General features: G+C 40.4%; 1 protein-coding gene across 5 annotated transcripts in view; it reads right to left on the bottom strand.

Annotated features, from left to right (window-relative positions):
• NFYC (nuclear transcription factor Y subunit gamma) overlaps positions 1-23,967 on the bottom strand; it is a 79,869-nt gene that overhangs the window by 45,355 nt on the left and 10,547 nt on the right. The window contains exon 1 of one of the 5 annotated variants that reach the window (XM_007979239.3): positions 16,366-16,530. The exons of 2 other annotated variants lie outside the window; for them this stretch is intronic. In XM_007979239.3, the coding sequence (XP_007977430.2) occupies positions 16,366-16,438 (73 nt within the window). In that variant the 5' untranslated portion in view covers positions 16,439-16,530. Of the gene's footprint in view, positions 1-16,242; positions 16,531-23,967 lie in introns of those variants that run through there. 2 more of the 5 variants (XM_007979243.3, XM_073007438.1) reach the window with 2 other exon arrangements.

Here is a 23,967-nt window from a genome sequence, read left to right on the forward strand (position 1 = left end):
TTAGTTTTATTGTATTTTGCTCTAGTGGCAGCACTATCACAAGCATTTTATGTTCCAGTACTGCTCAGGTATTTGTTGAGGTTAGTTCTAGGTTTCTTCATTTAAATGAGCTAAGGTTTGTAAGATGTTGTATTTTAAATGATGATGAGAGATACAGAGAAAGGAAGAATATTAATAAAAATAAATGGATGGATGAGGGAAAGGGGGGTAGGATTTATTTACTAACAGACAATTTGGTTTTTATGTTTACACAGATGGACCTTAGGACTTATGCCATTATCAATCACAATAGCTAAAAAGCATTTCTAGCCTTAAGAAAGCTTATACTCTCCAAAATAAAAACCAATCTAAAATTGACAATTTCACAAGAAGAACTGGTCTGAAAATTAAAAGACCTATGTTTGTGTACTGGCCGCTTGCTGCCTACTAGCTGGTGGCCCTGGGTCAGTTACTCTACTAAGCCACTCCAGCAATGATGCATACTGAACACATTCCAAAGGGGTCTGGTGGTTTGGTAGGGAAGTCCTACACTTCACTACTTGAAGATGCAATAAATGAATGAACACAAGGGAAGGCAAAGTGACTAGAGAGAACAGAAGGTTCAATAGTCTCTGTTTAAACTCAACTAAAGTTTTTATATAGTCATGCAAGAAAGGACTACGCTTAGTGCCTGAAACCTTATTACTTACACACATAGCTGGGTACCAGCTGGTCATATTTACTGGCAGGCTACTGAATAGTCTTCACTACTATAATACAAGAATGAATAACATAGCTCTACTTCCCCAACTCCGATTAATGCCAAGTTTGACGTTTGAGGGTACATCTGTCTTAAGAAGAAGCCGCTTTTCAAAGTGCCTACTGGAAAACCATGCTTCCTAAAAGACAGGCTTGGAAGTGGCTGCACACTGCTCTCCCTAAAGATCTGTTCACAAGGACACATTTTCGAACTGGCAGAAGAGCCACTTTTCCTTCAAAAACAAAACTATTTTTCTATTTGGTATCTAGTATAATATAATCTTTGAAACAGGAGCCAGATCATAATATAGTTGTACTATAACTAGAAAAAAATGAAGGCACAGCAACTGGTATAAACAATGAAAGTGATGGGAAGGCATGAACAGAACATTTGAAAACTTATTTCTGTGGAACAGAAAATGATACATAACATCTTACTTCACACACATTCTTCCTCATCCTTTGAACGCTCAAACTTAAACCATCTCTGCATATATGACACCAATAAAACACAAGCAGTATTTTGTAAGATGGAGAAAAAAGATCAAGTATTTAGTGAAGTATTCTAAAGCAAGGAAGGGTCTAAAAACTATAGCTCACAGGCCACATCTGGCCTACAGCCTGTTTTTAGAAACAGTTTCACTGGAAGGTATCAACCCTAATTATTTATGTATTTATTTATTTTTAGATGGAGCCTCGGTCTGTCATCCAGGCTGGAGTATAACGGCACGATCTTGGCTCACTGCAACCTCCACCTCCTGGGTTCAAGCGATTCTCCCACCTCAGCCTCCTAAGTAGCTGGAATTACAGGCACCTGCCATCACACCCAGTTAATTTTTGTATTTCTGAAGAGACAGGTTTCACCATGTTGACCAGGCTGGTCTTGAATTCCTAACCTTAAGTGATCTGCCCACCTCGGCCTCCCAAAATGCTGGGATTACAGGTGTGAGCCACCATGCCCAGCCCCTAATTAGTTTATATTGTCTATGGCTGCTCTCATGCTAAACAGTAGAGTTGAAGAGTTACAACAAAAATCATACAGCTGCAGAGCTTAAAATATCTGGACCTTTAAGGAAAAAGGTTCAGCCACATGTGGTAGCTCATGCCTCTAATCCCAGCACTCTGGGAGGCCAAGGCAGGAGGATCACTTGAACCCAGGAGTTTGAGATCAGCCTGGGCAACATAGTGAGACCCCCATCTCAACAGAAAATAAAAAATAAAAAATAAAAAATTAGCCAGGTATGGTGGCCCACGCCTATAGTCCCAGCTACTCAGGAGGCTGAGGTAGGAGGATTGCTTGAGCCTGGGAGGTCAAGCCTGCAGAGAGCTATGATTGCGCCACTGCTGCACTCCAGCCTGAGCAGCAGAGCAAGACCCTGTCTCAAAAAAAAAAACAAAAAAAAAGAAAAAGAAAAAGTTTCAGATAATATTCTAATCTTGTTTTAAAGCATTGTTAAGTGTTTTGTTTATCCCTGATTTACTGATGGGGAAACTGACACCAGTGGTTGAGAAGCTGGTCTTGGATCACACAACTGTTATTTAGCTCCCCTGCCTCCCTCACCTGTTCATCCTCAATTGGAACTAACCTGGGCCAGACCCGCTCTGCTGCATAGAAGAATCTGTTAGTCTCTCTGACCCTCCAGCCTAACGAGTAAATAAATCCTTGTAGGAAGAATGATGAATAACTGGTTTTTCAGGCCTCGATCCCAAAAAGGAATTGTGACATGAGCTAGAGACAGAAAGAGTGCCTGTAGCCTAAGTTAGGTTGTATTCTAAAACAAAGCATCATTTTCTTACTAGGTCCTTTCTGAGATTCACAAATAGCCTCTTGCCCAGTTTCTGGCAGTATCTTGTGTTTGTGTGTCCAGCAGAGATAAGCAGTGTAATTCTGAAGAATGTTTCGAAGATGCCAACTTACGGGCTTTAAAGTTCATAAAATACATGCCACATACATCATCCTCAATTGAGCCTTATTTAGCTCAGTGATACATTTATCAATATTATTCCAATTTTATAGATAAGGTTGATGGTTAGGTATCAAGTTACTTGCTCAAGATCACAATACAATAAATGATAGAGTCAAAATGCAAAAGCTCTAAAATTCTGTCTTAATTTATTATAACTTGCTCATTCCCACTTTTTGCACTACTTAAGCTCTGTCACTCTTTTTTCTTTTCTGTTTTATCCTTCCCCTTTGCATGTCTCTAGGCGGGTTAGCAGCACCTTTGAATACTCAGCTGTGAACAGTTGGGGGCACTAAAGCACAAGGTAAACACATAAATAAATAAAACGTATTGGACCTGGGGGTTCTTCGCTCTCTGGTGAACTGTGATCTTGAGCAAATTTCTTAACTTCTTAGAAACTTCTCTATCATCTACAGCAATATCCCACAGGGCAGTTGAAACACACAAATGGTAAAACACATGTTAGAAGGCCTCAAAAAATAGCAAGATTCATACAAATGCCAGATGGCATCATATCATCATGACTGCTTAAAGCTGGACAAGACACCAACTACTGGTCTGAAGAGTCCCAGATATGGTACCAAGACTAAAGACCAACTAGCTTCTTTTTCTCTATAATTTAGACTACTTACTTTGTTTTTAACCTATTTCTTTAAAAAGCCTAGTTTCAGATGCATGGAAATACATATTAAAATAGACAAAGATGCTCTCCTATCTCTTTTATAAACACAAAATAATTTTTAAAGCCCTTTAACTATTACATTTGAAACAAATGTACTAGTTCCAAAAAAGCAAAGAACTCAAGCTGAAAATGGGAATGAGCCAAATTTAAATCCCTGGGAGTGTCAATGATCAACAGCTATACTAGGTTTTCTCTCCACACTAATCCAAAAACATATTAAAAAATTTTTAAATTTTTACTTATTTTTTATTATTTACTTATTTTGAGATGGAGTCTCCCTCCATTCCCCCAGGCTGGAATGCAGTAGCGCAATCTTGGCTCACTGCAAGCTCCGCCTCCTGGGTCCACACCATTCTCCTGCCTCAGCCTCCAGAGGAGATGGGACCACAGGCGCCCACCACCACGCCTGGCTAATTTTTTTGTATTTTTAATAGAGACAGGGTTTTACTGTGTTAGCCAGGATGGTCTCGGTCTCCTGACCTCGTGATCCGTCCGCCTCGGCCTCCCAAAGTGCTGGGAGTACAGGCATGAGCCACCGTGCCCAGCCTTAAATTCTTAGAATATGTCTCCTTGGGCTGGGAATGGTGGCTCATGCCTGTAATCTCAGCACTTTGGAGGTCGAAGCAGGAGGATCGCTTGAGCCCAGGAGTTCAAGATCAGCCCAGGAAACATAGCAAGACCTTGACTCTACAAAAAAGAAAAAACAAAAACAAAAACAAAAATTAGTCTGTGTGGTGGCACACATCTGTAGCTCCTGCTACTCAGGAGGCTGGGGCAAGAGGATCACTTGACCCAAGGAGCTGGGAGACTGCAATGAGCCATGATCGCACCACTGCACTTCAGCCTGGGCAACAGAGTGAGACCCTATCTCAAAAAAAAACAAAAAAACCCCACAACCACCACCATCTCCTTGGATACCTCAGAATTCCACAAGCTAGGAGTATGTGCCTGTTTTGTCTTGTGAAAGGAATCTTGTTTATGTTAGAGGGTAGAGGGAACCTGGAGTCCAGGCAGCTCCCACTCAACCTGGCCCCATCGTCCAAGCAAAAGATTCTGTTTGGAGCTCTAAAGAGAGCTCCACCCACTTCCATCTATATCCAACATCCTGAAGTGAACATGAAGGAAACATGTTCTGGAAAACCGGAATTTCTCAGACTATTTCATGGATTGAAATCAATGTTTAAGGCTCTTCTGCAACAGCACTGATAAGAAGCTTGCCTTTACAGTACAACTGTAAAGAAATTAAATACTGTCTACACATTCACTCATCAGTGATGACTATTTTTTTTTCTCCCCAAGAAACCATTCCTGGCACACAATCAAATCTATTTCTCTAATTAGCATATTCACTTGCTTCAGACTTGTGTAACATATTCTTTTTTAAGGGGCATATTATTTTTTAAGCTTAAAATTTTCATGTTCCTATTTTTTCCCCAGTTTGTCTTACATAATCATTTTGTTCCTGACACATCCTCAATGCAAACGTGCCTTGCACATAGTGGGGATTCAATCCACATCTACTGAATGAAAAACACAGGTTCCTCAAGAACTTTAAAAAAAAATTTTTTTAACAGTGTCTTGCTCTGTTGCCCAGGCTGGAGTGCAGTGGCGTGATCATGGTTCACTGAAGCCTCAACCTCCTGGGTTCAAGTGATCCTCCCCTGCTCAGCCTCCTGAGTAGCAGGGACTACAGGTGCTTGCCACCATACCTGGCTAATTTTTAAAATTTTCTGTAAATACAGGGTCTTGCTATCTTGCCCAGGCTGGTCTCAAACTCCTGGCCTCAAGTGATCCTCACGTTGTCCTGCCAAACTGCTGGAATTACAGACGTGAGCCACCATGCATGGACAAGAACTATTTTAAGACCCCAAGTATCCTTGGCCTCATTCTAGGTGCTTTTCTTTTAAACTGGCAAATGGGAAAATTCCTTAAGTACCTATGCTCAATTGTGCAGTAACCTTTGTGCAGTAATCCAATGGAAGAGCCACAAGAGCGGGGATGGAGAAAAACTTGTTCTACTTTGGAAAATGTAGCACAAATGTAGACAATTATCTAATCATAAGCTCCACTGAAAAATGGGAGATTGTGCTGGTGAGTTAATACACCTGAAAACCGGGGGGTAGGGGGACAGGAGAAGGCAGAAAATTGTCAATTAAAAACCTAGAGGGCGTTATAAGAATGTCAGTATGAGCTTGGCTGTATTGATTTGGCTGTCTGGATTCTGCTCATTCAGACACACTGTGAATTATTCCCTCTGCTTAGTGTCTTTTATCATTGATTTAAATGTTTAAAAGAGGAGAAGAAAGAAAGGAAAAGGACATGAAACGAGACAAATCTTCCAAGCCAACCAAATCCTAAATCTCTTACCTTCATGTATACAGCTGTCAGGAACTGAGAACATAAAGACCACTTCAAAGAGTGCAAAGTGACTGAGATAGTTATGCTAATCTCTTACATTTGTACATACTTTATACTTTTTAAAGTAGTTTCACATTATTTTATGTGTTTTTCACTGTAAACATGTAAGATAAGCAACACAGGTTCAAATATTCCCATCTGACAAATAAAGATACTTTATTCAGGTAGACTGAGGAACTTGGCAGAGGTCACCAGGATAAATATATGCCACAGCTGAAATTAAAATCCATGTCTTCTGATTCTCAATTCTGTGCTCTTTCATTAAATCTTCTCCTTCTACTTTAGAATTGATAACAATAGAAAACTCAAAACTTAAGAACCTACAGCTTTTCTCAGCCTGGAACACAAATCCACCAGGTCTTTTTACCTTTAGTTTTCCTGATCACTCTCCTGAAAAAAGTACTCCAAAAAAAATCAAGATACCAGATTCTTACACATTTCAAAGTAGAAAGCTTAAACAAGAAAGCTTAAGGTTTTCAAGCTTGTTAAACTGCAGTTGCATCAGAGGAGTGGGACTAGGCCATCTAGTTACCAAACAAGAGTGGATAGAAAGGATCAAGTTCACTTTCTGGGGGCCTGGTGATGGGAAGTCACTCTATTCTTTCACTATAATTCAGAAGAAGAGCCTTAGCCCAGCCCCCTTTATTGGAGATGTTTTCATAGCTACCCACTTATATGAGGAATCACCTGGCTAAATTCTATGCAGTGTTTCAAAATTATAGCTATCGCTACATTGTGAACATGGTGATAAAGTTATCTTATTCACCCATTCCTCCAAGAAATCAGAATTCCTTTGTTCCACCTCACTAGGGGTAAGCAAGGATTATAAATCATAGCTAGGAAATTTAAAGCAACTGATTATTTAAGAACACCACGGGCCAGGCGCGGTGGTTCACCCCTGTAATCCCAGCACTTTGGGAGGCCAAGGCGGGCAGATCACGAGGTCGTAAGATCAAGACTATCTGGCCAATATGGTGAAACTCCATTTCTAGTAAATACAAAAATTAGCTGGGCATGGTGGTGGGCACCTGTAGTCCCAGCTACTCAGGAGGCTGCGACAGGAGAATAGCTTGAACCCGGGAGGCGGAGGTTGCACTGAGCCAAGATCGCGCCACCACACTCCAGCCAGGCGACAGAGTGAGAGACTCCGTCTCAAAAAGAAAAAAAAGAACACAATGATTCATCTAAAAATATTGATTTCTGTGGCTCAAGATGAGAACCCAAATTTGGGAGCTGCCTCAATACGTAACACAAAGCGTGTACTTGCATAGCTAAGGAACACCACAGAACACCTAATACAATTCTAACCACATATCTATTTGGAAAAAAATTCTTCAACTACTTATCTGACCTTAGTGAATTTAGGATTCATTAAAGACGATTTCCCAAAAACACTAGTAGTGCTCAATTGTATCTATCTACTTGTACTATGCTTTGTTCCAAAAAGTGACTGTGTTCACCTATTTTGACAAACACTTTAAAGGCCATTCAATTTGACTGTACGTTTGCTCCCTTTATGATTAGCCTGATAAGTAGTCTATAATATGAGAGTCGATGAGAACTCTGGGAAAGTTCTGTGCCTTTCAAGGGAGAAGCAAGTATAGGAAAAGGGAAGGTAGGAGGAAAAATTAGTCCCCTAAGATGGACACAGCTATAGACTCTTTTTCATATACAGTAAGAAAGTGCAGTATAAACAGCAAAAGCCTCTGTCATTAGGCTCTGCCTTCCATTTTGTCACCCTCAAAATGGGGGATGACAATCGTCTGTCCTTCTTACATTAGGTAAATACCAAATAAGAGAATGAGTATGAAATCACTTCACTAACTATAAAGTACTATGCTTCATATAAACACTGCATACTATTACATTGCTTAACCACCTTTAAGGGGAGCTTCATGGGCATCTGGACAATGAATTTCCAAGAGGAAAATAATCATGGAGTTCAGATTATAAAAAATGAGGCAAAATGGCTGGAAATTTACCACTATTTCTCTAGTGAAAAGTTTCTTATTGCCTTTATTTTAGATTAAGGATAATTACAACATACACAGCCTAGAAACTAAATATAGGTGCCTTATATTAAAAATTCTGCTAAATCCTACAGATGAGGCTAGTCCCATTCCTGGTAATTAATTTTGTGTGCTGCTCATTGGTGCTATAATGATCATGTGGGCTATAAATTACTTGCTCAGCAAATGCTGCCAAATTCCTACATATGTATTTTTGGTCAGCTTCATGCAGGATGCTGCCATTTGAGATTTTACAAAGCTAAAACCAGTAAGATTAAGCCCAATGCAACTTAGAAAATAAAATGTAGTCTTGGAGATGTGGTATATGTACTAATCTCAAGGAAATATTTGTATATCTTTAAAGCAAATGAAGGTCACCAGATTCTAAGGCAGTATTTCTAGTCTTTTACTTATCAAGGCACACACAGAAAGTGTTAATATTAGCTTCTCGAATATTTAACCTATGAGCTGATACTGATGCCCTCATTTAGTTGAACTTGTCACAAGACCATGTATTACATATGGTGCTCCAAGTACTGCAAGGAAGATGTAGGCTAACAACAAAATCTTTACCTTGTTGTATACGCCTGGTTTAAGGGGAGTTACAGATATTGTCTATTTTTACTAAACTAATACTAAAAAACTGAGCAAGTAACTTTTTGGAGTAAAGAATATTAATTCATACATGGGAACTGCACACTCAGACAACAGGAGTGTGCAATCAAAAAAGGCTTAGAGAACACTGACCTAGAGAACTCTACCATGCTCATTTCTGGATTTCTCAACTTTAGAGTCAGACCTTTTTTGTGCCTCCATCTTTGACATGTAGCACTAGTCTTCTGTCAATTCTCTTTCTTGATTCTCTCCTGTTTGTCCCTTAGGTTCAGCTATAATCTTTATGAGCCTAAATTCCAAATATACATTACCAATTTTGATATTTCTCCAAAGCTTCATTCACTCCTGCATACACTGAACATCTACAACCAGAAAGCTGGACATCTACAACTTGGACATCTACAACCAGAAAGCTACCCAGAAGTGAAATTCCACGTGCCCCAAATCAATCTTCTTTTCCCCCCAAACTTGCTCTTCCTGAATTTCTGTTTCTATCCTCCAGTCACCCAGACTTGAAACCTCAGTATCATTTTGCACTTTTTCTCCTCTGTTGTTCAATTCTAATCAGCTGCTAAATTCTATAGTAACAGGGTCCAGCAGTGTCCATCTCCTGAACTTTCTTCATACTACCACTATCTCTGTTCAGACCTTCATCGCCTCTATGTAATAAAAATGATGATAGCCAATGCTCATTAGGGGTTACTGTGTGCCAGGTACAATTCTAAGCCCTTTATGTTACAACCTATTTTAAACTTAATAATCCTATAAAGGTTGTGAACCTAAGATGTGTAATAAATCTTATAAAAGCGCAGCTCTCATAACGCCACATAACTCTACTACTCCAGATTTCCAATGGTCACCAATGTCAAGCAGAGACTGTTCAAATTTGTTAGCCTGTCAAACAAGGCCCTTCAACATCTGACCCAACTTACTTCTCCATACGTCTTTCTTTTACCACTCCTTCCTGTCCTTAACTCATCTCTTTATGCTCTAAGCAGTTGACCATTTACTGCTCTCTTTAACCCAAGATGTACTTTTTGAATCACGATCTTGCTCTTGTTGCTCCCAACGCCTGGAATGCCCTTGTCCCTACCTCCCTGAGTCTACATCCAGTTAAACAGTTTCCCTTCATTCCTAAGCCAAGGTCTCCCCTCTTCTGAATGTGTATTTTGCTTGTTCTTTCCGTATCAGTTTCTAATATTTGATAAACATCATCAGTCTCAGAGTAAAATTTTATTTGTATACCTTTTTAAACTCTCCACAAAAAAGACACGCATGCATGGTGAATTGGTGAAAGGAAGTGTAAAAAGCATCCAACTTTAGCATTTCCTTGAAGGTAAGAACTATATAGCTTAGATAAACAGAAGACAATTTCATTTTATCTGGATATTTTCAATCAAGCAGGTCTTCCCTTTAGTTTTCTATGTAATTGAAACTATGGAAACAGACCAAAACCGTAGTACTTCCAAGAAGAAAGGATAACCAAGTGAATTCGCGCTGCTATTTGCTGTGGTTATTTTAGTCTTCTTTCTTTGAACTAAGGAACACAAGGTCACAATGTTATGCCATTTTAAAGTTAAACATTTACTATCTGTTTTTTTCTTTAGTTCTTCCCCTATACTGGAATTTAACTTCATTCCTTATCCTTTGATTGCCCATTTTCACCGCAGGTTCTAGACTGTAATTTAATTTAGAATAAATACTGTAAGTAGAGAAAAACTTTTGATCAATTACTGAATAGCGGGGTCTGACTTTGGGACCCCAAAGGGAAAGACAAGAAGGTAAGAGTGATAATACAAATAGAATCTGACCACGTTATAAAGAGGTGAGCCCCAATATTGAGGTAGCAGAAAGAACAGATTAAAAAGAAAACTAGCCAGGCACAGACGCTCACACCTGTAAATGCCAGTGCTTTTGAGGCTAAGGTAGAAGGATCCTTTGAGGCCAGGAGTTCGAGACCAGCCAGGGAAAATAATGAGACTCCACCTCTACAAAAAAAAAAAAAAATTGGTTTTTGTTTGTTTGTTTGTTTGTTTTTCTTGAGACAGAGTCTCACTCTGTTGCCCAGGCTGGAGTGCAGTGGCACTATCATGGCTCACTGCAACCTCCCGGTTCAAGCAATTCTTGTGCCTCACCCTCCTGAGAAGATGGGACTAGGCCCGGCTAATTTTGGTGTTATTTTAGTAAGGGCTGAGTTTCACCATGTCGTCCAGGCTGGTCTCAAACTCCTGACCTCAAGTGATCCACCCGCCTTGGCCTCCCAAAGTGCTGGGATTACAGGCGTGATCCACCACACCCAGTCAAAAATTTTTTTTTTTTGAGACGGAGTTTCACTTTGTTGCCCAGGCTGGAGTGCAGTGGCGCCATCTCGGCTCACTGCAAGCTCCACCTCCTGGGTTCACGCCATTCTCCTGCCTCAGCCTCCCGAGTAGCTGGGACTACAGGAGCCCGCCACCACGCCCGGATAATTTTTTGTATTTTTAGTAGAGACAGGATTTCACTGTGTTAGCCAGTATGGTCTTGATCTCCTGACCTCATGATCTGCCTGCCTTGGCCTCCCAAAGTGCTGGGATTATAGGCATGAGCCATTGCGCCCAGCCCTCAAAATTTTTTTTTAATTAGCCAGGCCTCATAGCATGCATCTGTAGTCCCAGCTACTTGGAGGCTGAAGTGGGAGGACTGCTTGAGCCCAGGAGTTTGAGGTTGCAGTGATCTATGATTACACCATTATACTCTACACTCTAGCCTGGGTGACAGAGCAAGACCTTAGTCTCCAAAAAAAAGAAAGAAAACTAAACTTCTGGGAAATGCAGACATGAAGTATAGTCTATCCAGCTATGTCTATCATAATTTTCAGTCAGTGTATTTTAGGACTTAAATATTGCATAACTTACATCATTCAAGCCCTCACTCTTTCAATGAACTATAACTTCTGTCTAAACATATGAAGGTCATCACCTTCAGAAAAATTAAAAATGTTAAAGTATATCATGGTCTATCAAAGAATATAAAGATAAGAACAAAAACCACTCAACCATACACAAGCACATACACACATAATACCACTTTGCTGATGGGAAAGAGTCAAGTCAGCATAGTTAAGATATTATTTTGGGTGTCTATAAACAATGATTCCTATTTCCGTCTTCTCAAATGCTTAAAATGACCCTGGAATCTGTGTTTATTAAATACAGGTTAGCTTGTGGACTCACTTTAAGAGCCAGGTACAAACTTTTTTGGGAATCAGCTTGTTCTTGAAATGTAGTAACAAAAAACAAAAACAATAAACACTAACTGGCATGCAGGTCATGTGTTTGTATACCCTAACTTCTTCATAATGCATAACAGTAACCCGGCTCTCTGGAATACCTCACAGGTGAGCACCATTAGCTTCCTAGCTGGTTCTCAGCTTTCTGAATAAGCAACTGGCTGAGGCAAGGTATCTTCACATCCCAAAGGGACACTAAATCTGCTGCAGCAGACTTTCTAACCAACACACTTCAGGTAAAGACTTCTGAACCTCTTCCATGGCCCATTTTCTCTCTGTTCCTTCTATATCCAAACAGCAAACCTATACAGAAGTGCCAAAAGGAAAAGAAACATGAAAAATAAAATGTGAAAACTACCTAGAGGAATAAAAGAAACGTGCAACAAATTGAGTGGGAGTCAAATCTCCAAACCTGTACAGGCCTGTTCCTAAAAAGCTGAAAGACTTGGATTAGGGCACCTGAACTTACTGGGCCTCAATTTCCCCACTTTACAAGAAGGGAACTAGACTAGATCTCTAAGTGATTCCTATCAGCCTAATTTAGACGTATTCAAACTCTGTATGCATATATTATCAGTAGTAAGAATAGGCAAAAATCATTCCATTCATGAAGATAGCCATGTTCAGCTTTCATACATTTTTCAGGTTACTGAAGCCCCCACAAAAGTATTTAGCTTCTTTAAGAAGGAGACCTCATCTTGTTTTAAAAACAAAAGCCCAAAGTGACCACAGTTGCTGTTTTTAAACCTACACATCCCTGGAACTGGAATTTTATTTGGTAAAGTCAATATCAATTTTGCCAAACCTCATTCTGTCTGAATATGATTCTTTCAAAGCACAGATAGGAAGCAGACACCAATGCTGACTGACCATAGGCCTGAGAGGAAGTGACTTAATAGGACAGGAAATCAAACATCACAAAATATCAACCCCACCCCCGGGGGGGGGGGGGGAGGAAGTCCTAAAAATAGATGACACTGGGCATGTAGACTAGATTAAAAAGAAATCCCCATGAGTTTCCACCAATTATGTTAGAAAAGTATCTCATAGTAGGTATTAACTGTGTGAAATTTACGTTAGATTTTTGATAAGCAATCAATTATTTCTTATTTTAAAAGTGTTCATCCCACAATTGGGCACAGTGGCTTACACCTGTAATCCCAGTGCTTGTAATCCCAGCACTTTGGGAGGCCAAGGCAACAGGATCACTTGAGCCCAGGAGTGTGAGATCAGCCTGGGCAGCAAATCAAAACCCCGTCTCTATTAAAAAAAAAAAAAAAAAAAAAAAATTAGTTGGGCACAGTGGCACATGCCTGTAGTACCAGCTACTCAGGAGGCTGAGGTAGGAGGATTGCTTGAGCCCAGGAGGTGGAGGCTGCAGTGAGTCATGATCATGCCACGGCTCTCCAGCCTGGCATATTAGCCTGGGCAACAGAGCAAGACCCTGTCTGGGGGAAAAAAAAAAAGGGCATTCATCCCAACATTTATTTGCTTACTATATATACTGCAGGCTATACCTACCTCCCATGCTTGAAAACTGACATGATAATCACAAAGCAAACAACAAAAAAAAGGTTCCAGTTTACTTTATAAATATTTGGTATACAAACTAAAAATGTAACCCCTGCTTGGTAAACATCTGCAACCATTACAACTTGCCTGCATTATAATGCAAATCTCGTAATGCAAACTGAACAGGCTTCCAGATTTTATTCTGAGAGGTTCCTAAATCTAATAAGAGTTTTTTAAAAAATCAGCATACTCATTTCATCTTATTCTGAGAGGTTCTTAAATTTTGACAAAGGGGTTAAAATTCTTTCACAGGAATCTTTCACAGTAAAAGATGGTCTCAACGTATGCATTAAATAAATAGGGTCATGTCAGCATAAACAGGAATATGCAGGTGAAGGCAGTTTACAAAGAAATGTGTCAGGTTTAAACTAACTCCTTTTTAAAAATATTAAAATACTGGCATTTTTTTCTTTGATGCCACACCTATCTTCATAAAGGTTTCATCCCCCAAATAGTCTGGATTAGTAACAACTAATATTACGTAGTTCTTCACAATTTGCAAAGTACTTTGACACACATGATCTCATTCAAGACTCACCACTAAATAAGACACTATTTTTAGGTCCCATTTTTACATGTGAGGAAGCTAACACTAAATGGCTGACTTGCCCAAACTACAAAGCTGGTGATAAAGGTGACTGGGGCTTGAACACAGATCTCTTGACTTTAAATGGTCTGTACCATACCGCCTCAAACATTGTGATCAGAGTAAATAAATGTTGACATCTCTAGCCCCTATCTAAGCCTCCCCCACTTACACACACAGCCACCCATGGTCCAAATTACAGTTAGCTCTCTAGAAGGTCTTTGCTCTTTCTGGAAGCAAAGTTTTCTTCATTTGTCTAGTAAACATCTATCTGGCTAAAGTGTTAAATACCATTTGACATACACTAGAAAATAACTTAGTCATCAAAGGTTTTGCACAGGCATGCCCATGTGCATTTTTCCAGGTAGTGGGTCAGATTCTCAAAGAGTCTAGGATCCAAAAATGGTGAAGAACCTCGGCAAGAGGCAGTGACTGGGAGTCTTTTCAAGAAGCCAAATCCACCAAGTTCTCAAGTTTATGGTTTACCTCATACTGTACCACACCTTCACTTTTGCCTCCCCTGCTACAGGCCTTCTTGTAGGGCCAACAGGGTCAAGACAGTACCTACAACTGTTTTTAAAATCATATATAAAACCTGGAACAACTGATAACATATAAATAATCAATGACTTTAAAAAAGTAAATTTAAATCAAAGTAAGTACCTCTTAAAATGTAATCCTTAACACATACTTCTTTATCTTAGGACTTAAATTCCCAGAATGAACATTTTCTTCTTATAAGCATTCCAATTCCCCAAAACTTTCACAAATACAACTACTCTGAACTCCTAAAATACTATTCCTTCACTAAGAACCCTCTAGATTACAAAGAAGACACGGTAGCGTGCAAGGAATTCTGAATCTGTTAGGCAGTTCACTCAGCTATCATACCAAAAGAATTTAGAATTTTTTGCTGGGGGGAGGGAAGTAAAAAGAGTGGGGGAGAGAATGAATGCAGCCCTATTGTCTTATTCCCTGAAAACTCCTAATTTGAATCTATAACATATTCCTACTAACCACTCGACTTGAATATCAGAAGTACAGTCTCTTTTCATCTTAAATAGAGCTTTTCAGTCCAAATCTGTATAAACAAACTTTGTCCTTCAATCTTTCAACTCCCCGGCAGTTTCTCAAGGTCACTTTTGAAAGCAACGACAGAGGCCTGCATCTAGAACTTTGACTTGCTATATCATTCCAACTCCAAGAGCCCCAAATCTAAATCCTATCAGTCCTCTCAGGTAAATCCTTTATTACAGGGGAAGCTAGGGAAGGCAAATCAACACCCTTGAAACTTCTCCTCTAATAGGGCCTGCTCCTTTTCCCTACCCAGAGACTAAGTGCTGCTGGCTCACGGCTCCACACTGAGTCTGCTGCAGAAATGTTCCAATGACCTTCATTCCGTATTTGCAAATAAAAAGAAAACAAAGAATTGCATTTTAAAATCAGGTGTATTATAGATCTTAGTACGTGGGATTGAGGATTTCACTGTTCATAATAACTGGCCGGTTACTGATTAGCAACCTACGTTAGCTTTGTATCCCTAAAGAGAAATATATATATATATATGTATACATACATACATATATATATCAAGGGCAAAAGATAGGGTGCCTATACTCTTAACTTTCCTATTCACAAACTGCAGGATTTTAAATATTTAATACGGAAAAATGAAAAGCACTTTGCTCATATCATTTTAAAGAACTAAATCAACACCTGACAAAATGTGTGAAATCTATGGAAAAAGATTTGCTCTTGTCACTGTCAATATAAGTGAAGATGTTTCTAACCAGCATTCTAAGCTAAAATGTGCATTAAAAACAAAGACTGTTACTATATTAATTAGTACTTATTAGAATCTAGAGGTAGACAGGTAAATCAAGAAAGTTATGGGAAAATTTCACACTGGCATGTGGGCCTTCACCATAAGAACCTGCAGCAGTGCAAATCATATTTTCACACAAATTTCTAACAGCAACAGTGTCGCTTCCATATCTGAAAACACAGATGTCAACAAAGTGCGTGGAAACAGAAAAACTCTCACAACAACTCAGCTTATTCCATAGAAAAGCTTCAGTGCACTTGAACAAAGGAAAATTATTTGGAAAACAGTTAAGTTTACCCAATGCAAAGAGAAAAGTGTTTTGCTTCTGTGTGCCCCTGAAAAATGATTAGCCTTTCTCCATGTACCTGATCCTGTCGATAGCCAACTAGGAAAGAAATCCTAGTTGAAGGACATGCAAAATCTAAACACAGCAAGGTATTCTAGGTGCACCAAAAGGTATGCATGGAATGTAAAGTGGCCATTTTCTGAACAGTGCAACTTGTCTACACTCTCTGAAGCTAAACAGTTTCTATTATTTCAACACAAAACAAAGAATTAAACTTACCGGGAACTGCATTAATTTTACATGTAGTTATTTATACCTCCTCGGACTGGGAGAATTTAAGTCACTCCTATCCCTCCCCCCCAAAGGACGGAGGAAACAAAAGGCAGCAGGAGATGCAGAAACCTGAGTCTGGAATGTCCACTCCAGTGAAAGCCCGAACAGCTGTCCTCCCACCCCCCAACAAACTATTCGCCATTTTTCTTTGTCTTTCAGCTGACCCCTGCCTCAGTGAAAAACTCCGAGGCTCCAATGAAGCCCTGCAGCCTCCTTCCACTTTAACAGTCAAAGGCATTCAATCTAGCATGCTATTTGACACCAAACCTTGCCTCCACAGTGATCCCATTGGCTGAACTGCTTTATTGGCTAAGAACACAAAGCCACGATTGGCTGTTCACGTCATCAGTTACCTCTTTTGTACACTTCCTGTTTTAAAGTTACCTTGAGAAGCAGAACAGGGGTCAGATTCAGACTTCAAACTATGAGGAACTCTAAGGCGTGGAAATGCCTGGCAAATGCACATAGCAGTTGCACTAGGGAATCATGTGTTTCTAAAACAGAATACTGAAAATTTAGAATTGTTCTTAAAAACAAGCCAAAGGGTTGTTACTGTTCCCACCCACGGGATTTCTTATTGGCTGTCAGAATTCCATTTAAAAAATTTACGGTAATTTAACTGCTGCTGATTGGCCATCAAAGATGTCTGTAAGATACTGCTACGGTATCCTATGGTAATAGACCAGAGAAGCAATGTGCACAAGGTCGGAAAGTTGTGACCATCTTCAGTTTTCTGCTGAGCATTAAAAGAAGAAAAAACTGGGTAGGGCTAGAGCAAAGAAAATGTAGCTTCTTTAACACTAACAGAGTGATGCCAATGGCCATACAATAGTTTGCAAGATTTCTAAAAGGCATCTGTCATTATGTTAGTGGCACTTTAAAGGCACAGATTGGTATCAAGGCAAAGCACTTTATTTGAAAACACAAACTAATTTAAATAGAAAAATTTTAAGGTAATGTATGAAGTTAGTGGCAGAGACAGTGGCATTTCTAGAATGTCAACCAGGAACCTAAGAAGGAAATACAATGATAAAGGTGTGAACGGGGGGCAGGGGGGAGGGATGACAAAAAAGCTAGAACATCAGTGAATACAATCATCCCCTGGTATCCATGGGAGACTGGTTCCAGGATACTCCCCAGCCAACCCTCTCATGGATACCAAAATCCTTCGGTGCTCATGTCCCTAATATAAAACGGTACACTATTTGCATAAAACACTTGCACATTCCCATGTATACTTTTTTTTAAGAGATGGTGTCTCACTATGTTGCTAGGCTGCAATGCAGTGGCTATTCAGGCATAATCAGGGCACTACCGCCTCAAACTCCTGGGCTCAAGCAATCTTCCCACCGCAGCTACCAAAGTGAGCGAAACTACACGTGCATGTCACCTTGCCCAGCTTCCTGTATACTTTAAATCATCACTAGGTTACGTATAATACCTAATAAAATGTAAATGCTATATATGTAGTGGTTATACTGTATTGTTTAGGGAATAATGACAAGGAAAAGAGTCTGCATATGTTCTATACAGACACAATTTTTAAAAATATTTTTGACCCATGGTTGGTTGAATGCTTAGATGCAGAGGGCTGATGACATATTATTAAAAGCACATTATAATTTGATGGATTAACTAGTTTATTTAAGGCAGCCACAGAGTTTGACATCACAGAGGATAAAAATCATTCTTTTTTTTTTTTTGAGACAGGGTCTGGCTCTGTCACCCAAGCTGGGGTGTTGCTGGGGTGCAGAGGCACGATCTCGGCTTACTGCAGCCTCTGCCTCCTGGGCTCAAGCGATCTTCCCACCTTGGCCTCCTAAGTAGCTAGGACTGCAGGTGTGTGCTACCATGCCAGCTAATTTTTATAGTTCTTTTCTTTTTTCAATTTTTTTTTAATTGGTAGAGATGGGGTCTCGCCATGTTGCCCAGGCTGGTCTCGAACTTCTGGGCTGAAGGGCGTCTCCTGCCCCTGCCTCCCAAAGTGCTGGGATTACAGGCATGAGCCACTGTGCCTGGATGAGGACACATTTTTTCTCACTTTTTCTTTCTTTTTTTTTTTTTTTTTGAGATGGAGTCTCACTCTGTTGCCTAGGCTGGAGGGCAGTGGCACGATCTTGACTCACTGTAACCTCCACCTCCTGGGTTCAAGTGACCTACTTAGTAGCTGGGACTACAGGTACCCACCACCATGCCCAGCTAATTTTTGTATTTTTAGTGGAGATAGGGTTTGACCATGTTGGCCAGGCTGGTCTTGAACTCCTGACCTCAAGTGATCCACCTGCCTTGGCTTCCCAAAGTGCTGGGATTACAGGAGTGAGCCACTGCACCCCAGTCTTCTTTTTTTTTTTTTTTTTTTTTGTGAGACAGAGTCTCCCTCTGTCACCAAGGCTAGAGTACAACGGTGTGATCTCAGCTCACTGCAACCTCTGCCTCCTGGGTTCAAGCAATTCTCATGTCTCAGCCTCTCGAGTAGCTGGGATTACAGGCGCCCACTACCACACCTGACTAATTTTTGCAGTTTTAGTAGAGACAGGGTTTCATCATGTGGGCCAGGCTGGTTTCGGACTCCTGACCTAGGATAATCCACCCACCTTGGTCTCCCAAAGTGCTGGGATTACAGGCATGAGTCACCGCGCCTGGCCCCATATTTTTAAGAATAAGCACAACAGAGTTGATCTCAGAAGAGATATTACAAGTATTCTTACTTGTCTCACTGTAGTTATTGAAAACATTCCAGGGTGCCAAAGGCTACCAGTGGTAGTCGAAGATTTTCTTACAGATTTTGGACCAACTGCTTAGGTTTTTTAAGAGGCAGCTCCTAATGTGGTGAAAATCAAGTAGCATGTTTTTCTTTTTTTCTTTTTTCTTTTTTCAGCAAAACATTCAAATACAAACATCTCACCATTCATCACCTGAGGCCTTTAACAATTTCCTTAGATCTGCTTCCTCCCACCAAAGCTAAATATCCTAGGACTGAAAAACACAGTTGTTTTGCTAGGTAGATGAGATCTTTTCTAGAAATTCCTCACTTGACCATACATGAGAACTCATCCTTGACATGTGCAGAGATTCAGCAGGGACCCGAAATAGGAGCAAGGTGGTCTGCCCTATCACTTTGCCGTATTAACTTCTCTACATACATTCCACTCATTTCCCATGATGAAATGAAATGATTTCTGAACAACTACTAGTGCCAGGTTCTGTGCTAAGTACATCACAGACTTTACCCCTCTAATTCTCACTACAATACCCTTTTTCCAGTGAGAAAGAGTAAAGTTCAAAGAAGTTAAAAAACTGGCCCATAGCCATACATCTAGATTCAAACTCGGGTCCCACCTAGAGTGGTACTCTTTCCACTGCACCACACTGCTTACCAAGACATGGAATACCTCAAGCACATCCAAGGAAATTCTTAGGTGCCATATACATGTATAGATAGCATAAACCATTATCCAACTTCAACAAATTTAAAAACTAAAAATCTGGGCCAGGTATGGTGGCTCACGCCTGTAATCCCAGCATTTTGGGAGGCCAAGGAAGGAGAATCACTTGAGCTCAGGCATTTCAGACCAGCCTGGATAACATAATAAGACCCCATCTCTACAAAAAATACAAAAATTAGCTAGGTGTGGTGGCACATGCCTGTGATCCCACTTACTTTGGAAGCTGAGACCAGAGGATCACTTGACCCAAGAGGTCAAGGCTGCAATCAGCCGTGATCGTCCCACTGCACTCCAGCCTGGGTGACAGAGAGACTCTATCTCAGGTAAGTAAATAAATAAATAAATATTAAAATTTAAAATCTGACTACCATTAAATTTGATCTGCCAGTTAGAGACCTAGTCAATGGTATGACCAAATAGCACCCTATAAGTTGTTATAAAGTTTACTACTAAATTATTAGGAACATTTAACCAGTAACAAACCACATTTATAAGGGCATGAAACAAGTAGGTAAATCATTAACAACAGTACACTGTTAAAATTTAAAGGGGTTGTGAGACAACTTCACAATGGCATCCAAATAAAGAGTTTGGTTATGATAACAGGATGTGTTATAGGTACCGTAATTCTTTTCTCAAAAGTTTAGATTACAGATTCTGAATAGCTACTCCCATCCTGGGAAGAGAAGGCAGAAGGCCAACAGGGCTTATCAGTACTGGAGCTTCTCTTAGCCCCAGAACACCTGAGGGTCAGTCAGCTGACAAGGCAAAGAAGCTCATCTGAAGGGTGGGGGTAGGGAGCAGAAGAATAGGGAGAACATGTTCACAACCTCGCTGATTACTAATTAGTGCCAGCATGGCAAAACAACTAAGCACTTGGAAGTCAGGCAGTGTTAGTTTCAAGTTCTGACTCTACTTATATGACACTGAACTAACCCTGAGCCTCAGTTTCCTTATATAGATATCACCATGTATACCAGAGAGCCACTGTAAGGATTAAATAAGGTAATATATGTAAAGCATATGTACTATGCCTGAATAAGCACTGAAAAAATGCGAAGTATTAAATGTCATCCAATTCAACTTCCTTGATGTATAGAAGGTTAAGGTTCAGAAAGGGAGAAAACCTGCTTAAGGCCCTGAAGCCACTTCGAAGAAATACCTCTCTTCTATCTCTAGCATACTCTGCAGCCCTGCAGAAAGCAACTCCTTAGCCATAAAGGACAGTACGGGAAGACTACCAGGTGCCATAAAATTCTCCAGTTTTTAGGCTGGAAACCCAGGCTTTTCACCACTAATCCCAGCAAACGTCTGATCACTGTTTCAAAAGCTGGCCCTTCGACTCTGCTTTGGATGTACCAGATTAAACCAATCATGACCTTTAACACCCTATGAAGGTCTTCAGCATAGTTTTTATTACTTCTTGGCAGTTTGCAAGGAAACTACTGCAAGTCCTACTTCTCATCAACACTTACCTTAGAATTCAAGCCACAGTAGGAAGAGAACCCAAATTATTCTTGAATTTCCATTTGGCAGCTGAATTCATTCACTTACTATAGCTTTCTCTTCTACCTGTCATTACTGTGGACTGAGAATCTAACAGAATCTCTAGGATTTCAGCTAACATTCTTCCCTGGTCTTGGATCTCAGCAGCCAATTGCATCTTCTTACCCTAAAAAACACTCAAATCAGGCCGGGCGCTGTGGTTCACACCTGTAATCCCAGCACTTTGGGAGGCTGAGGGGGGCAGATCATGAGGTCAGGAGATCAAGACCATCCTGGCTAACACAGTGAAACCCTGTCTCTACTAAAAATACAAAAAATTAGCTGGGCGTGGTGGCACGTGCCTGTAGTCCCAGCTACCTGGGAGGCTGAGGCAGGGGAATCGCTTGAACCTGGGAGGTGGAGCTTACAGTAAGCCGAGATCACACCACTGCACTCCAGCCTGGGCAACAGAGCGAGACTCTGTCTCAACAACAACAACAACAACAAAAAAAAAACACTCAAATCACTATGAGACAAAACCAGTAACTCTGGTTACACTGTTGAAGCTTCAATACTCTCAAAGAAGGCAAAGTGAGAATTGATGCTTTTGGTTGGGAGAATGATTTTTGAATCATAGCTACCTGCTTACTAGCTGCACATTGGCCAAGATACTTAACTATTTCTGGGCTCACTTCCTCATGTGTAAAATGGAGGAAATAACACCAACTCATAGGAGTGTTCAGGCTTAAATAACTGAAAGCACTCAACATATCTGGAATGTAGTAGGTGCCCAATTAATACCTAAATATACACTTGATTATAGAGCAGGTACACATATTATAACTATTTTTTAATATGCCTCTATTACCAGAAAAGGGCTTCTTGAAAGCAGCAAGTGTCTTATTTTTATCTACATATATCCCCAAAGCATAGAGATATAAATCAAACCCGATTTTAGCCAGTGTCAGTAACAACAGGGAGTAACAGGGATTGAGGAAAACTGCCAAGTGTGTGTCCCATCTAAAGGAGTGACCGCTACACAGCTCCAACTGAAGAAGGCCATATAGGAAATCTGGTTAACTGTAATAAGAGCTTCACACTCTTTTTTTTTTTTTTTTTTTTTTTTTTTTGAGACAAGGTTAGTTGCCCAGGCTGGAGTGCAGTGGCATGATCAGAGCTCACTGCAGCCTTGACCTCCTGGGCTCTAGTGATCCTCCTACCTCAGCCTTCTGCATAACTAGGACCACAGGCATACGCTACCACACCCAGCTAATTTTTAAATTTTTTTTATAGAGATAGGGTCTCCCCATATTGCCCAGGCTGGTTTCAAACTCCTGGGCTCAAGTGATCCTCCCACCTCAACCTCCCAAAATGCTGGGATTATATGTGTGAGCCACTGCACCCAGCCCAGATTCTTTAAGAAGTAAAAGACAGACTGTTTTAATGTCAAATCTTTCAAGTTTCAGTTCAAGTTTAAAAAAAACAAAAAACAAAAAACAAAACATAGGCCAGGCATGGTGGCTCACGCCGGTAATTCCAGCACTTCGGGAAGCTGAGGTGGATGGATCACTTGAGGTCAGGAGTTCAAGACCAGCCTGGCCAACGTGGTGAAACCCCATTTCTACTAAAAATACAAAAATTAGCTGGGCGTGGTGGTGCATGCCTGTAATTCCAGCTACTCAGGAGGCTGGGGAAGGAGAATCGCTTGAACCTGGGAGGTGGAGGATGCAGTGAGCTGAGATCATGCCACTGCACTCCAGCCTGGGCAACAGAGTGAGACTCCATCTCAGAAAACATTTTAAGAAAATCAAAGAAAATTGAGGACTGCCAGATTATAATTTCTGACCCCATTATCTTTCACTCAACTTGGTCCTGAACAACTAGTAGCTATTTCTCAAATCCAATCCACCTTCAAGTTTTAACAAACAAACAAAACTATGTTCACACATCTTCAAAATAATCTGATAGAAGTTCTGAAGATAGGCCAGGTACAGTGGTTCACACCTGTAATCTCAACAATTTCGGAGGCCAAGGCAGGCAGATAACGAGGTCAGGGGATCCAGATCATCCTGGCTAACACAGTGAAACCCCATCTCTACTAAAAATACAAAAAATTAGCAGGCTTGGTGGCACACACCTGTAGTCCCAGCTACTTGGGAGGCTGAGGCAGGAGAATTGCTTGAACCTGGGAGGTGGAGGTTGCACTGAGATTGCGCCACTGCACTCCAGCCTGGGTGACAGAGCAAGACTCCCTCTCAAAAAAAAAAAAAAAAAAAAAAAAGAAGTTCTGAAGATAATCCCCACAAAAGGCCCAGAAACATTCTAAGCAATGACCATATCATTAGAATAAAGGAACATTGCACTGGTGCTCAGTAAACGGTTACTCAGTGAATGAAGGAATGAAATAAACTAATAAATGGACCTTAAGGAGATGACAAATTCTGAATTACTTGTTTTTTGAAAATAGGTTATATTCTCCAAAGCATAAATTAAGATCAATAGATGGGAAATTATTCTACAAAGACTCACTTCAACTCTCAGAGCTGTCCAAAGATGACGCAACTTTCCTCAGAAGCTATGAATGGGGTTGTTAGGCACGGGCTGTTTGAACACTTGACAGGGATGTGTAAAGGCAACATGAGAGAGCGCAGTCATGTGCAGCAGCAGGAAAAAAAGCCCAATCTTTACAGCTAGACAGATTTAGATTTTAATCTCTCCTCACCACTTTTTAGGTGAGTGA

The sequence above is a fragment of the Chlorocebus sabaeus genome, chromosome 20 (assembly GCF_047675955.1).
Source record: "Chlorocebus sabaeus isolate Y175 chromosome 20, mChlSab1.0.hap1, whole genome shotgun sequence".
Lineage (NCBI taxonomy): Eukaryota > Metazoa > Chordata > Mammalia > Primates > Cercopithecidae > Chlorocebus > Chlorocebus sabaeus.